The following is a 14,045-nucleotide window of genomic DNA, read 5'->3' as shown; positions in this document are numbered from 1 at the left end:
TTTCGGGTAAAGTGTTACACATTTATTCATTTTTATTCATATAATCTTTCCACATTTGCAAAAATTCTTCCAAATATGGCCTTTCTTACCTCATCTACATTCACTGATCCTAATTTAATTAATCATTTTATTTCTAGTTTTACAATTTGAGTTAAGAACCGTTCTTTTTTATTTCAATATTTTTGCTTGTATTGCTATTTACATGTTTTATCAGTTTTGTTTAATTACCGCGAGTCTTATCGATCCTTATTGTCTAAGCTTGAGTCTTATTCCTAATTATCGTTATCTTCCCCGATTTATTGATGTGTACAGGTCCTCGGGCTTGAGGCGGTAAAGCGCGAAAAGCGCTTAATCCAAAGCCCACTTGCCTACCTGGGGTAGGGCCGTTATGCTGCATGCAATTTTACCGGATTGCGTTGCCGCTGAACTCTTAGATCGTTTAGGCGGGCAAGTTATCAGTGGTAGCCCTGCGTTAAGGACTGAGACTTGCGATCATAGGTCTCGGGTTCAATTCCTGTGATACGTAGGATGGTCACAGCTCATAAACAAGTTTCCAGAGGATGAGCAGCAGCGCCCTCTACGTACCATGACACTCGCCTGCCCAGCGTGGCGGTTAAGGTATATTCCCTCATAGATATCTTTGGGGGAAGCTTTTGCCTTGCAGTGCACGTCATTGAGCTGATGAGGCCGGCAAGAGCTCCCGAGAAAGTACCTTGATTATTACTGCTGACAGCATTCTGAAATGCGTTTAAGTATAACAACGTAAATAAATTTCGCAAATTTTGATAAACACGAGTAAAGGCACAGAACTAAAAACAATTTTATTTCGTCAAACAAATCGACAGTGATTCGATTGTTAAATTATTAAAAACGTTGATCTCAGAGAAGAATAAAGAAGAAAATTGTATAAAAGAACAGAATAGAGTTATTAATAGTAAAATTAAACACACAAAGATGACAGTATGAATGTTGTGTTTAGTAAAATCTGGAGTGAGGAACAATCTTGCGGCTTCCTGAGCGGGAATTTTAAGATTTCTTCAGGGTCACAATGAATATACCTAATGAGTCTACGTGCTACATCTTCGACCACAACGTCGTTCCATCAGGCTTGGTGGTCAAACGAATATAAGAAAGCGTTAAAAAAGCACATTGGTTGTCAATTTCTACATGGTTACATTCTATTCAAAATTCAATGATTTCAGAAGTAATAAATAAAGATATAGTAAAAAATGTATTTATAAAACTCGGATTACTACACATTAAAATTAGTGATTGTTTATCTAAGTGATTAAAAATAGATTTATACTTATTCCCGAACATTCTGTATAAGTTTTATATTTATAGCAACAAATTGTATTGTTAATATGTATAAATTTTGCTGTATTTACCCGTAAGTGAAAATTGTGTAAAAAAAAAATAATAATTTAAAAAACGCTGTCGTGCCTCGCAGCTGGGAGAAGAAAGATCCGTATCAAATAGCGGCAACCCTCTCCCAACTGTATATTGTTCAATGCCTTACGAACGAGGATTTAAAGTCATTTCACTATTTGAATGTTGCGGACCTCGCGTATTAAAATTCCTTCAAACGAGATATAATTACAAGGCAGCAATTAAGGTCAATAGATTGCAATTTCAAAAACCAAAAACAGGTACAGCTTAATGCATTATATGTATGCAACTATATACCTATGTATACTTAATCTTGCTATAAATATTGTTACATAGAAAAACAACATTTTTTATTTATGTAACATTTATGACTATTACAGTGTGTTAGTTAATATACCTCCATTAAAAATATATAAAGCTTATTCGAAGTGATCTCCGTTGGCTGCAATACAGTCCTTTATACGTTGAGGCCAGATATCAATAGCAGTACGCACTATTTTTATGGAAAAATTCTTCATTGTCAATCGTATGGATTGTTTTCCTCGTTTATTCCTATATCTCCAAGATGGGGCAGAGGGCGTCCAGAATACGTCACCATTCCGAGCGGTCTTGAGCCTCGCGCTTTACTTCGCTGCACGTCATTCCAACTGCCTTCACTTCTGCAGTGGTCATCCAACAGGTTTGCTTTGGGCGGCCACGTCTTCGCTTTCTTTGACGATTCTGTACTAGGGTTTGTCTCGGTATGTGATCAGGGGCCCTTCAGAGCGTGTAGCATCTCACTGCAGCGTTTCCAGAGATCTACGTTGGAGACTTTCTCAGACCAGTATATACCGAGACAAAGTCGATGATAGTTGTTAACGAAGACTTGAAGCCGACGCCAGATATCTTTGGTGAGCTTCCACGTCTTGCATGCAATAGCAATATGGTTTTCACATTGGATCGAAATATTTTTAGCTTAACTGTACTGTCAATTTCCGTGATTGCTATACAGAACGGAGCCGTGCGAAGGCTACTTTGGATGGATTGTATTATGGACTATAAATTATCTGGGCGTTTAGAGCAAGCTTTACTCTGTAAAACTGACCATATATTATAATCAAGTGGAGTAAAATCATAACTATATGACGGCCAGTCTTCATCTATGATGAAATCCGGAACGTTCGTTTCTACCTATATCGTACATATATCGTTCTTTGCTAAACATATCTTTCAACTGGTTAGTAATGTCAATATGGTGATCTTAAGCATTTTTCTTTGGCGGCAAATAACGTGAAAGAATATCTAGTAAAGAAGTATATTTTTTTTATTTTCATAACTAAAATTAATATTAAGCAACGTAAAACCGGACTTTGCGCCGTGATGAATGCCGAAAGTCCGTAGGGTGGTGTTACACAAGCTACGCCGAGTCATCGTGTTACCCAACCAAAAGTTAATGACATGCGAAAAAATTGCTAATACGCTTATCTAACACAAGAAACTCAGAGTTGACACACAATTACACTGGGAATGGTGTATCAAAGCCATTTATTCTTCTATTAAAAAAAATTGTTAATGTATTCATAAAAAGAACAAATCCCACGGAATTTGTCACTTGCCCTCAATAGATGGCGCGTTACGAAGTTAAGTAAATTTGTAATGGTCTCATGTAATAAAGCTAGGTTTTTTTTTTTCTTCCTCATCTTCTTCAGCCTATGGACGCCCACTACAAGGCATAGACCTCACTCGAAACTCGCCACGAAGAACGGTCCTGTGCTGCCCGCATCTAGCGATTTATCAATTAGCAATCTTAACTATGTCCTATGTCCACCTTGTGGGGCCCTACCCCCTCGAGAACCTTTCAGCCCTAAACGCCGGCGGTTGCACGAGCGATGTGCAGATTATTTTCTGCAGATCACCTCATTTCTGATCTTGCAGCGAAACTCTAAGTAAAGTCCTCGCTGTTGTTCTCTGGGTGACTTTGAACCTTTTGATTTTGTCTTCATTTATTAGAAAATTGAAACAATGACAGTAAAAATAACATAATTTTCTTTTGTTAGAAGCCCTCGAGACAGACACAGTACCCGTGTCTACAATATTCAATGAAACAAAGATATAATCCAATATTAGTTAAAAGGTTATACAAAAATGAATAGTAAAATACCTACTGTAATAAGACGTGGTTACATTCCCGTTCGACTTATTTAAGTAGATGTAATTCATCCGTCTGTGAAACTATTTATTTCAAATTTGTGAAAAGTGAAATTTGTTATTAATATATTTAGTTTACGGGTAATTGTGAGCACCAAAACAATGATTAATTTATATGCAATAATTAAAAATACTGTAGGTTTTTTTGTGATAGTTAAATAATAAATCATATAGGCACGAAAAGGTTCAGCCATTTCGGTTACGTCATTATTTGGTTATTCGAGTAACAGTCTAAGATATGATTTCCACCTTCAGAATAAATTACTTCCAGTCTGTTCAAGGAATATCTGCCTAAACGAGCTCAAACTTTGTCGATTTCCGGTGTAGGTTTCATTTAATCACTCTCATTCACCCCTTGTCATGGTTCACTTGGACTTTTTTGTTCAAAAATAATTATTCACATTTTTATTTGCACTATTATCTTTCATCTGTCTCAATGTCAAGCATTCTTTTACTCTTTACTCTGTCACAAACTATTCCATTCCTTTTCATACTTAATTTCCTTACATACATCACCGTGCTTCCTTCGCCTTTTCTCAGAAATACTACATGACAACTTTGATTTGATATGTTTGATATTTTAATTCTTCTTTTTAGCTTACTCCCAGTAGAGGTTGCAGACGGATTCACCGAGTTTACTTACCGTAAAGAGATTTAAGTTTAATGCCTTCTGCTCTTGGTATTCTCTAACATGGGAAAGCTGTAAATAGCGGATAAACAGCATTTGTTTGTGACAAAAGAGAGTAAGTGAGCGTGAGTTTAGTACTGGATGTCATCAATGATCCACGTAGGTCATTTAAAGCAGTTACGTTTACATTCTGAAACGTTTATGGGATTCTTTCTATGGCTAGTGGGCCTTGAGGTATTAACGATTCAAGCTTCCCCTGTATTTATACCGATGTAAACTTTATTTCTGTGGAATTCTCCTTTTTTATGCGCCCCTATCGACGACGAAATGTTGCCCTAACACGTCGTTTGTCGCAATATGACTACAATCATCATCATTTCTGCCTTGAAACGTCTCCAGCTTGATATAGGCCATATAGGAGACTATAGGTTTTCAATGGGAAACGTCCTGCGGTCTTTCGATGACCTTGACGTCTGTCTACATCAGGACATCGTCTGCTGCGCCTGTTGGTCCGTGGTCTTCACACCAGAACTTTAAATCCTCTTCGGCTATCTTTTCTGACTGCTATGTGGACTGACCATTTCCATTAAAATTTGAAAATCCGCAAGGCTGTGTTAAGCCGATAGAAGTCCATTGCAAACCATAGGTATCGTACCAAGATTGTTGCGATAAACGACTTCTCTAGAGAAAAAATAACGGATAACAATTCCTCTTTAGTTTACAACGAAAACAATTCTGTAATAGAAAAATAGTTTAGAATTAGAAAATCAAAGTAAATTGACCGGTATTACGCCAGTCGAAACAACATATAATTTTCTATTTTTCGGTTAGTAGGGCATTGGCAATGGAGTGTTTCGTAACATTGTTTTGAGGCTACGTTTCGATCTACATTTAAATATTTAAGTATCTAAGTATTGCCTTAACGGTCTGTGCGTTTTGTGTTGCTTGGGTTAATATTTATTTAAAATATATTCGATTTGGTATTTCTTTTTCAAGCATTCGAAATATTTTATATATAAATATTTAATAACTAAATAAACCTTGATTTATCAAACCTAGTGGACATTTTAAAATATTTATTTGATCACTTATATTTACAATGTATAACGGGGGACTTAATTTCATTGGTATTTTCTTCGAGTTCACCATTTGGGAGGTGCAAATATAAATTAGTAAAGGTAAAAGAATAAAAACTTTATGTAATATAGTATATAATAAAATAAGTAGTATATATACTTATTAGTATACTATATAGTAAGTATAGTACACAGTATAATTAAAAAACATGTGTAAATGTACTGACCACTACAACCATATATAAATATAATATAATATTGTGATGGTTCTGTAGCCCCTGTATGCCCTACTGTCAGAATATTCCCAGAGAAAACGGTTTGGCTTGCAATCAACCACGCGGGTCGAGAAGATATCACACTTTCGGGTTAATTGTTCTAGAATGTGCTGGAGTTCTTTCGAAGCTTTACAGTTTGAGATGTGGCCATGTATATAATCTACATAGAATATTAGCATCCAGTCTGCCAGTATATATTTAATCACTCATCGTCATTTCAGCCCGTAGATGCCCACTGTAAGGCATAGGCTTCTTCAAAAAATAGGGGGGATATACCATATATAAGGGGGATATACCATAATCGCCATGCATGACGAGTTGGCAATCGCAGTGTGGTGTTATGGTACGCAGAGGATGTTGCTGCCCATCTTCTAGAAACTTGTTCATGAACAGTGGCAATCCTATATAATTAATGCACAGTATGAATTATACAAGATTGTATTCCGGGAATTTATTCCGCGGACTACAAACGCAGATCTCAGTGCTGGACTGGACTACCATTGCTCTTATCACTAATATCTTATTATAATTCACTATAATCCGCCTACAAGGTTTCAAGCTAGAATTTATTACGCTGAATGCAGGCTTCTTCCATCAGGTCTTATTGGAAATCTACGCGGGAGACATATGTCAAGCTGTGGAAATCCTATGGCTGTAGCGATGACGATTAATATTATAGGTTTCCTTTTTTTTGAATTCGATTTCTTGTTATAGTAATTAAAAAAAATAATTGTCAGATAGAAAAATTGCAGATTTAACCTTTATAATATTACTGACGTCCTTGCCTGAATGTTTATAGTTACCTTTGGCTTTTCAATGATGACTCCTTATATTATAAGTAGTAAGCTACCACCGGCTCAGAATGTTGTTCAGCTAAGAGTCGGCCAAACTCAACAGTTGCTCTTTTGTAAATGAAATTTAACATTTAACACGTGATGCCGTTCTTAAATCTATTTAATTTTAATTGACATTGGGGAATAATTGACATATACATTATAATATCAGCCATGTTTATGAAACATCCAACCAAGTTCGTTACATCAATTGAGTAAAAATTATTAGATGCTATTTATATAATGGGTTTTAAAACAAAAAAAATTACGCAAAGACATCATTTTAAAAACATTAATAACACGGTTTACATTTGCAATGAGATTGCATTTTTTTTCCCGCTTGCCTCAACACAGGCGGGGTAAAACCCAAATTTCGCTTTGTACGGTTTCGTAACTAGTTCCGAATAAGTGAGAGGGGGTTCATTTATTTTCGTTTCGTGGAAAACTTCTCGAATGATTCATGTAAACATCTCTGAGCATTAAAGACAATAAATGGAAAAGTAACTGTGTGTGTATCGTTTTATTGTAATTTAATATGGAAACCCATTTGAAATGTTAATATGAAATACGCAACAGATGGAAACAAGCTACTTTTGTTTAAGTCAAAAATGGCCATCTGTACTACTTCGATTACTTCTTTCATCTTAAATATAATTTATCTGTAATGAAAATTTACATACCTAAAGGAATGAAATGTATAGCTTGAAAGAATGCTTTCAAAATGTTTATGCGATACATAAACACTAAAAAGGTTATACAGAAATATTTTTTTCATCATGTGCCCTGTATCTGAAAGCGGGGTGCGTAGGGATTATTAAATAGTTGTTACTTACTACGTAAAACGTATTTGAAGTGGTGATATACATATGTATTTTAAAATATATATATTAAGGACAGGTTAAAAAGGCAAATAAGTATTCTTGGTTAATTGCGAGAATGAAGCTGTAGAAGAATTTCGCTTGGCAACCAAAATGAAATAGAACAAATATATCATTAGCATTTTACGACTCGCACAGAATAAATAATCAAGACTATTAAAATTAAGTGATTTTACTCTTTAAATATTTACTTTTTTATGTTGATTAACTATATATTACACCTATTTATAAATTCAAGTCATAAAATATTTTGCAAATCGCTAAAATAAACGACAGTAGTATTTGTAAACTTTTGATTCATAATTGTATTTTTAATTTTATGAATTCTATGGTTTTGCTAAAGCTCACGTTTTACCAAAGAATGTAAAAAAGTTTTTTTTCACATTAATGTCTATTTTATTTACAGTTTTTCAATTTAACGATACCATATAAGTATTACGATGTTCGTGATATACAGAAAATAGTAACCGCAATTAGGTACATAAACCAGTGTTCTTTCAAAATTACAAGCAAAGTTTTTTTTTAATTTTATACCAGGAAAGTAAAATTTTTGCAGTGATTTTTAAAAATAACAAATAAAGAACTCATTATTACATATGGCGTTATAATTCTATCGTAGAGATTATATCACACAGATAAATTTTAATAATGCTAATAGGAGCAACATATTTAGATAATAATAAAATAGTTTGTACAGGCTATAACTTTTGCCCTTTTTCTGGAAAAAAATACTAAACGTCACTGTCAAATTTTTACAAACATTTAGGCGGGCAAAATTTTAAATTAATTTTAATACTAATTTAATAATTAGGAGATTATTCAAACATTTATTACTATATAAACAGTGTATATAACTAAATGTTAGTGTAAATATATGCAAAAAGTTATGAAAAGCACCTAGGCATTCACATATTATTTACGCATAATAAACATGTATTGATTTTTTATAAACTCCCGTATTTTCTGTTTACTTCATTTCGGGCTTAGATAGGTTGTGATTTGAGTTGTGGTTTATCTTTCTTTGCAAATATCGTATGAATATTTTATCGTGATATTTTTTACTATCACATTTTGTAACTATTCGTATATAAATGGCTAAACAAATCGCAGAGGTGCAATTTCATGCCGCCGATAACAACGACCCGCTGGAAGATGAGAATTTAGACGTTAGCGTAGATCTTATTGATGATAACCTTTATTTAGGCGAGTATACTTATTTTTTAAAATACCCAAATGCTTTGAACATTCATCAATAATGTTTCAGTTATCATTAAACAAGAAAGTCGCCAAATACTTTTAAGACAGTAATTCTAATGACTTGCACGTATAATATTAGAAATAATCATATAATGTAACATCAAATTTCAAGTAAATTTATAAAAGTAACTAATACTTTTCAGGCAATTTAGCATGTGCCCGAGATGAGAAGTCACTACAAAAGCTCCAGATTACTCACATCCTGACCATTGATCTGGTGCCACTTCCAAGGACAATTCTTGACAGAGCCAACCTCACATTTAAGTTTATTAAATGTTAGTAATAAAGGTTTTATGTTTTAATCTAATACACAGTGCATATGTGTTAATAAATTATATAATATATTTAGCATAGGATATCCACTCAAGGGGGACTGACGACCTTGTTAAGATTATTGGAAGACTCTGGATGCAGGCCACTACTAACCAGTACTATTGGAAATATATGGGGAGAGGCTTTAGTCCAGCAGTCGATGTCTTATGGCTGAAATGGTGATGATAATGTTTAAACATTAAAATTATATAAAAATAATTGTCTAGATGTAGAGATATGGAGCTGAGTTATTTTATTCGCTTACTACTTAATTAAAGCCTTTTTTCAATGTACATACATATAAATAGACAGTACAGAACTATAAGACTTTCTTTGCTGTAACAAATTTTTTTAAATTCATTGGTTTCTTTGAACATCCAATTCTTTAATCAAATGTAAACTGCTCAAGTTTTTACTGACCATATTTTTAATGAAATATTCCTTATTTTACCATTAAGTACTATATGCCAATATGTTCACGAATATATTGGCATATGGTACTATTTAATATTTCGAAATAAAAACATATAGGATAAATTAGTAGTTTGTAGTAATTATATTTTTATTTTAATGTCTCAATAAAATATTACCCAAGAAGTAATTACAACATTGAAATTAGAGGACAAGATGATGCATATATTCAAGTTTAAAGAGATACAGTATGCATTATTATGTTATAAAATAAATAGATAGCAAATGTATTATAAAATATTGAAGTATACAACTATTAAATATACAATAATTACATATCTAATAAAATTTTCAGTGGCCGATGTACCCAAGGAAGACCTTATCACTCAGCTGCCGGACAGCAATCAATTCATCAAGCAAGCTATCAGCGATGGAGGAACAGTTCTGGTTCATTGGTAATATTTAAAATATTATCTATTCTTTTGTGCAGTAGACATAATTTTATATCTTTCTAAGGCCTAATCTTTCTGTATGGCACTCAAAACAAATTAGGGCACAGTTTGGGGAATGATAAGGAATTTATTAAGGGGTATTGATAGAAATAATGAAAAGAGAGGAAAATTATAGTGTACAAGATCAATAATTTATAAACCAACAATAATCAACATTCTGGCAGCTGATAGGCACACACTGCAAGGCATGTTTCTCCAAAAAATCACTAGGATTACTGACCTTTCACTCCCCGCGTCCCCTGTCTTTGACAATCTATTGGACGGCGTACCGACGCCGGGTATACTGGCTTGGGGTCACCATGGACGTTTGCAGTGACGTGACATGTCCACTGCCACTTCAGACATGCTACTCTTTGAGCTATGTCTGTGACCTTGGTTCTGCAGATCAAGTTATTTCTAATTCGCTCCCATAGCGAAACTTCTAGTATTAGTCTTCTCCATTGGTCTTTGTGTGATCTTGAGCCTTCTTATAAGGCAACTTGAATACTTCCAAGTGCACCATCCGTTGCACCCACGTGTCTCGTGGGGTCTATTAATAAAATTCAAAATTATATTTTAACTAACCTTGTCAATATTTTTATGTTCACTTTGACCTCAAGTTTCTCTCAATTTGCAGCTATTTTGGAGTATCACGATCAGCAGCTGTTGTGATAGCTTATATAATGGAAAAGTATGGATTGTGCTATGAAGATGCTTTCACTCTTGTCAAGAGTAAACGCCGGTTTATTGGACCTAATGTTGGCTTTGTGGCCCAGCTGAAGTTATTCGGTCATATGGGCTACCAGCTCAATAGAGATGATCCGAGGTTCAAACAGTTCCGGCTTAAAATGGCTGGGCAGAAGCTTAAGCAAGGTAACATTTACATCTTCTAGAAGACACTATTATACACACATACAACCTATATATAAATATATATAATATAAATGAACATTGCTACATGAATGAGAAATAAATTCTAGTTAATATTGTATTTTAGAGTCCAACAAAGTGCACTTTTACCATAATTTCAAAGCTGATAGCAATTTAGCGCGTTTTATTGCTACTTGCACTTTATTTAGTAAATAACTTTATTTCAGTAAAAATAATACCACAACTGTTTGCTGATCTAATCAAACCGGATCCTGGTCTGGTCAGAGAGAGGCCTGACCCAATTGTATACCGCTGCAAGAAGTGTCGTCGCATCGTCGCCAGCCAAAGCAACATCATACCACATCTACCCAAGCAAGTCAAAGTTGAGTTAGCGAAGAAAGGAATCCGACCACCACCCAGCAAGCTGACCGGTCTGAACTGTACGGAGAATGGTCAGCTTCTGATCGAGAAGCTTAAAAGCCTGGCCTGCCAGATCATGGACCAGCCCAATGTAGAATGTGAAGATTCCAATGAACTGTGCCAGAATAATAATCTGCAAGATGGTGAAGAAGGTTCCAGCCAGGTAATAATTAAAATAACTCAGTTTTTTAGTTACATTAAACCATATTTATTTTCACACATACAGATATGAAACTTTATTCGTCTTGCTGTTCTATGTAAATTCTTCCAGAAAATGAATTCTGAATATTTTAATTGGTGCAATGTTTAATGTTAAATGAATATATGTATTTATTATAAAGATTTGGCTTCTGATGGATAAAGAAATCAGTCATATCAAGCCTTGCTGAAAATCTATCTTTCTTAATACACCTTAATGGACTTTCTTGTCTTCTAAGTTAATAATGTCTTAATATCTTTGGGCCTTGTTCTGCCAACTGCTATTTCAGTTTGAAAGGAGTTTTCAATGCATCAACTTCTTATTTTTGAACTATTAATATTAATTCCAATATCTTCACTTTTCATTTATTCAATAGTTGTCAAAAATTTGCATACTAGTTGCCTTCATTATTAAACATTATTTCTTATGGTCTTTCCATGCGCCTCTTTAGAACCCCTTGTGGTCTCCTTGAATCTAACCACTCCATGGAGTGTCTGCTGAAATGATCCAAGAGCTCGGCAGTCTCTCAATTTGATAAAATATTAGTATGTAGTGGCCCGAGCCGAGGATCCCCTATGAACCCATAGGATTTGTTACCCTATAAGATGTCTTAGACAATGGGCCTTGCTGCCTCGAACCTGCTGAATGTGTGAATGTCTTTTGGAAAGCAGTGAAAGTCCAGTCAAAAACATCTTTGGAATTAAATAAATAATAAAGAGGGTTAAAAATGATGCATATGAATAAATAATTTTAAAAACGTTATTCCAGGTGTTAGACGGCTACAGTGAGGGAAACATGGTAGACGCCAGCATCGTAGCGCGCGCCGACGAGCAGAGCTGCCGTCTGGTGTGGTTTGTGGAGCCCATGAGCTGGATGAAGGGTGTCACTAACGAGCCTCACGGGAAACTGCACTGCCCCAAGTGTCAGAACAAAATTGGTAGCTTCAGCTGGATCATGGGTAAATTATTATAAAATATATACCCTTGCTTGATTTTATACAATTCATATTTTTTTACCACAGACAATACATATAGATATGGCAATGTTAGAAAAGAGAGTGTAAAACTCAACTTTGGCACACAAATAAAATTGGAATAAAAAATTAAACCATTAGTGTTGCCACCAATAATTTGATAAAAAATGGGTCTAATATCTCATCACCTGCATGTGCGTTCTGCATTAAGAAGCTCAACATCATACATTCATCAACTGCTGAACATACGCCTAGCTATTGGGTTGACTGGTAGAGAATTCCTTAAGGCATTAAGTCCGGCTTTACAAATTTAGTAAAAGGGGTAAATAAATAAATAAAATACATACTTTCATATGAACTGGCGAATTTATTCCAGTTAAATAATATCGCCATTAAGATTTACTTAGAATCATCAATAGAGTATACACCAATATGCACATACTTTAACATTATAATAATCTTTACATTTTCACTGCATTCAAATATAGATAGACTTGATATCACAAAATATTACCTTAAGTTAAAAATAATAATCATTAAATACATTATTATAAATAATTATTACAAAATGGCGGGATTTTTGACTACTAAAACTGTGAACTTTGGCCAAACAATATTATTTCGTTACAGTACAAGCAAGCTTAGCTTAACCACGTCGGTACAGGGCTTGTCGGCCACAAAACCATAGGCACAGCCGTGCGTCGACTATACTCGACGGCTGTAATATGAACGAGCATAGCCGAGCGTCGACTTTAGTCGTCAATCAAGAAATTTTAACCTATCTTTGCAGTTACAGTTTATTATAATAACATTGGGTGAACGTAATGCGCATCTGTATCAGCTTGTAATGTCAAACACTCTCATCACAAGTATTTTAAAGAGCAAGACGTGTTCAGTGTCGCGGCAGGTAAGAGCCGGCTGTGTGCATTCACCTGTGGCCGTCGAGTACATTCGACGCTCGTGTCGAAGGTGATTAATTAGCTGTTACTATGTGTTACAAAATACTAACAGTGTATATTATATGTATACTACTATATTGTGGCATCTATCATATTTAATCTAGGCCTAGCCTGTCTGAAATACAAGATAATAATAATGATCATTTTGCAGGTTGCAAATGTCCATGCGGACAGAAAGTTGCTCCGGCGTTTTACTTGGTGCCTTCCAAGGTGGAGTGGTCCAACATCGTTCAAAATGTACAAGTTACAGTCTGAGAGAATTCATATTCAACTTTATTAGTTTGCGCATAGATTGTTATTTACTTATGGAAACTTGTTACCATTGATACATGTAGTGGAGTGATTTTTAATATATACACCATAAAGAAATGACATAATTTGAATTGTAGTAGTAATTTCGAAGTTGAAAATTAATTCCATGGAGCGTCCACCAAAGAGATCTAAGGACTTGGCAGTGTCCTAACTTGGTGAAATGTATATGTAGCCTGAGTCAAAGTTTCTCACAGAGCCCTGGTACTGCGCTGCCTTATAAGAAGTTTTTGGCTGAAAGTGGAATCTGCATATGCCTCTTGTGACAGTGTAAGCGGGGTCAAAAGAGTAAATTAATTTTTTTACACTATATCGAACATAATTCTTAAAATCACCCCACTTATTATAATCACTGGTGATTTTGTTGTATTTTGTAATTAATGCTCCAACAAAGATAATCTTCCTATAGAATATAGTCGGATTATTATCTCGGAGACTAAATTGACACAGGCAAATGTCAAGTTTGTGTATAATATTATCAGTCCTTGTTTAATTTGGTTTAATTCACTATTGTTAATATGAAAACTCAATCATATTATTATTACATTTTTATATTTGCTGTTAAGTTTTGTACTTAC

General features: G+C 34.5%; 1 protein-coding gene across 1 annotated transcript; it reads left to right on the top strand.

The window, feature by feature from the left end:
* Positions 1-8,166: 8,166 nt before the first annotated feature.
* LOC137929676 (dual specificity protein phosphatase MPK-4-like) lies at positions 8,167-13,777 on the top strand. The gene is made up of 7 exons (XM_068772731.1): positions 8,167-8,469; positions 8,667-8,798; positions 9,602-9,701; positions 10,375-10,610; positions 10,835-11,190; positions 11,995-12,184; positions 13,310-13,777. Exons 1-7 carry the CDS (start codon positions 8,358-8,360, stop codon positions 13,411-13,413), a joined length of 1,230 nt encoding a protein of 409 aa, XP_068628832.1. The 5' UTR covers positions 8,167-8,357; the 3' UTR covers positions 13,414-13,777.
* The last annotated feature ends 268 nt before the right edge of the window (positions 13,778-14,045 follow it).

The sequence above is a fragment of the Battus philenor genome, unplaced genomic scaffold (genome assembly GCF_028537555.1).
Source record: "Battus philenor isolate CCGP_79_NKW_IND1 unplaced genomic scaffold, ilBatPhil1.0.hap1 SCAF_5, whole genome shotgun sequence".
NCBI lineage: Eukaryota > Metazoa > Arthropoda > Insecta > Lepidoptera > Papilionidae > Battus > Battus philenor.
The sequence above is the reverse complement of the archived record's forward strand: the minus strand, read 5'-3'. Positions and strand labels throughout refer to the sequence as shown.

What these genes read in the sequence shown, in the direction of transcription:
- LOC137929676 (XM_068772731.1), top strand. Translation starts at nt 8,358, where the DNA reads ATGGCTAAACAAATCGCAGAGGTGCAATTTCATGCCGCCGATAACAAC. An exon ending in TGATGATAACCTTTATTTAG is followed by an intron (nt 8,470 to 8,666) that starts GCGAGTATACTT and finishes AATACTTTTCAG; the next exon opens with GCAATTTAGCATGTGCCCGA. An exon ending in GGAACAGTTCTGGTTCATTG is followed by an intron (nt 9,702 to 10,374) that starts GTAATATTTAAA and finishes CTCAATTTGCAG; the next exon opens with CTATTTTGGAGTATCACGAT.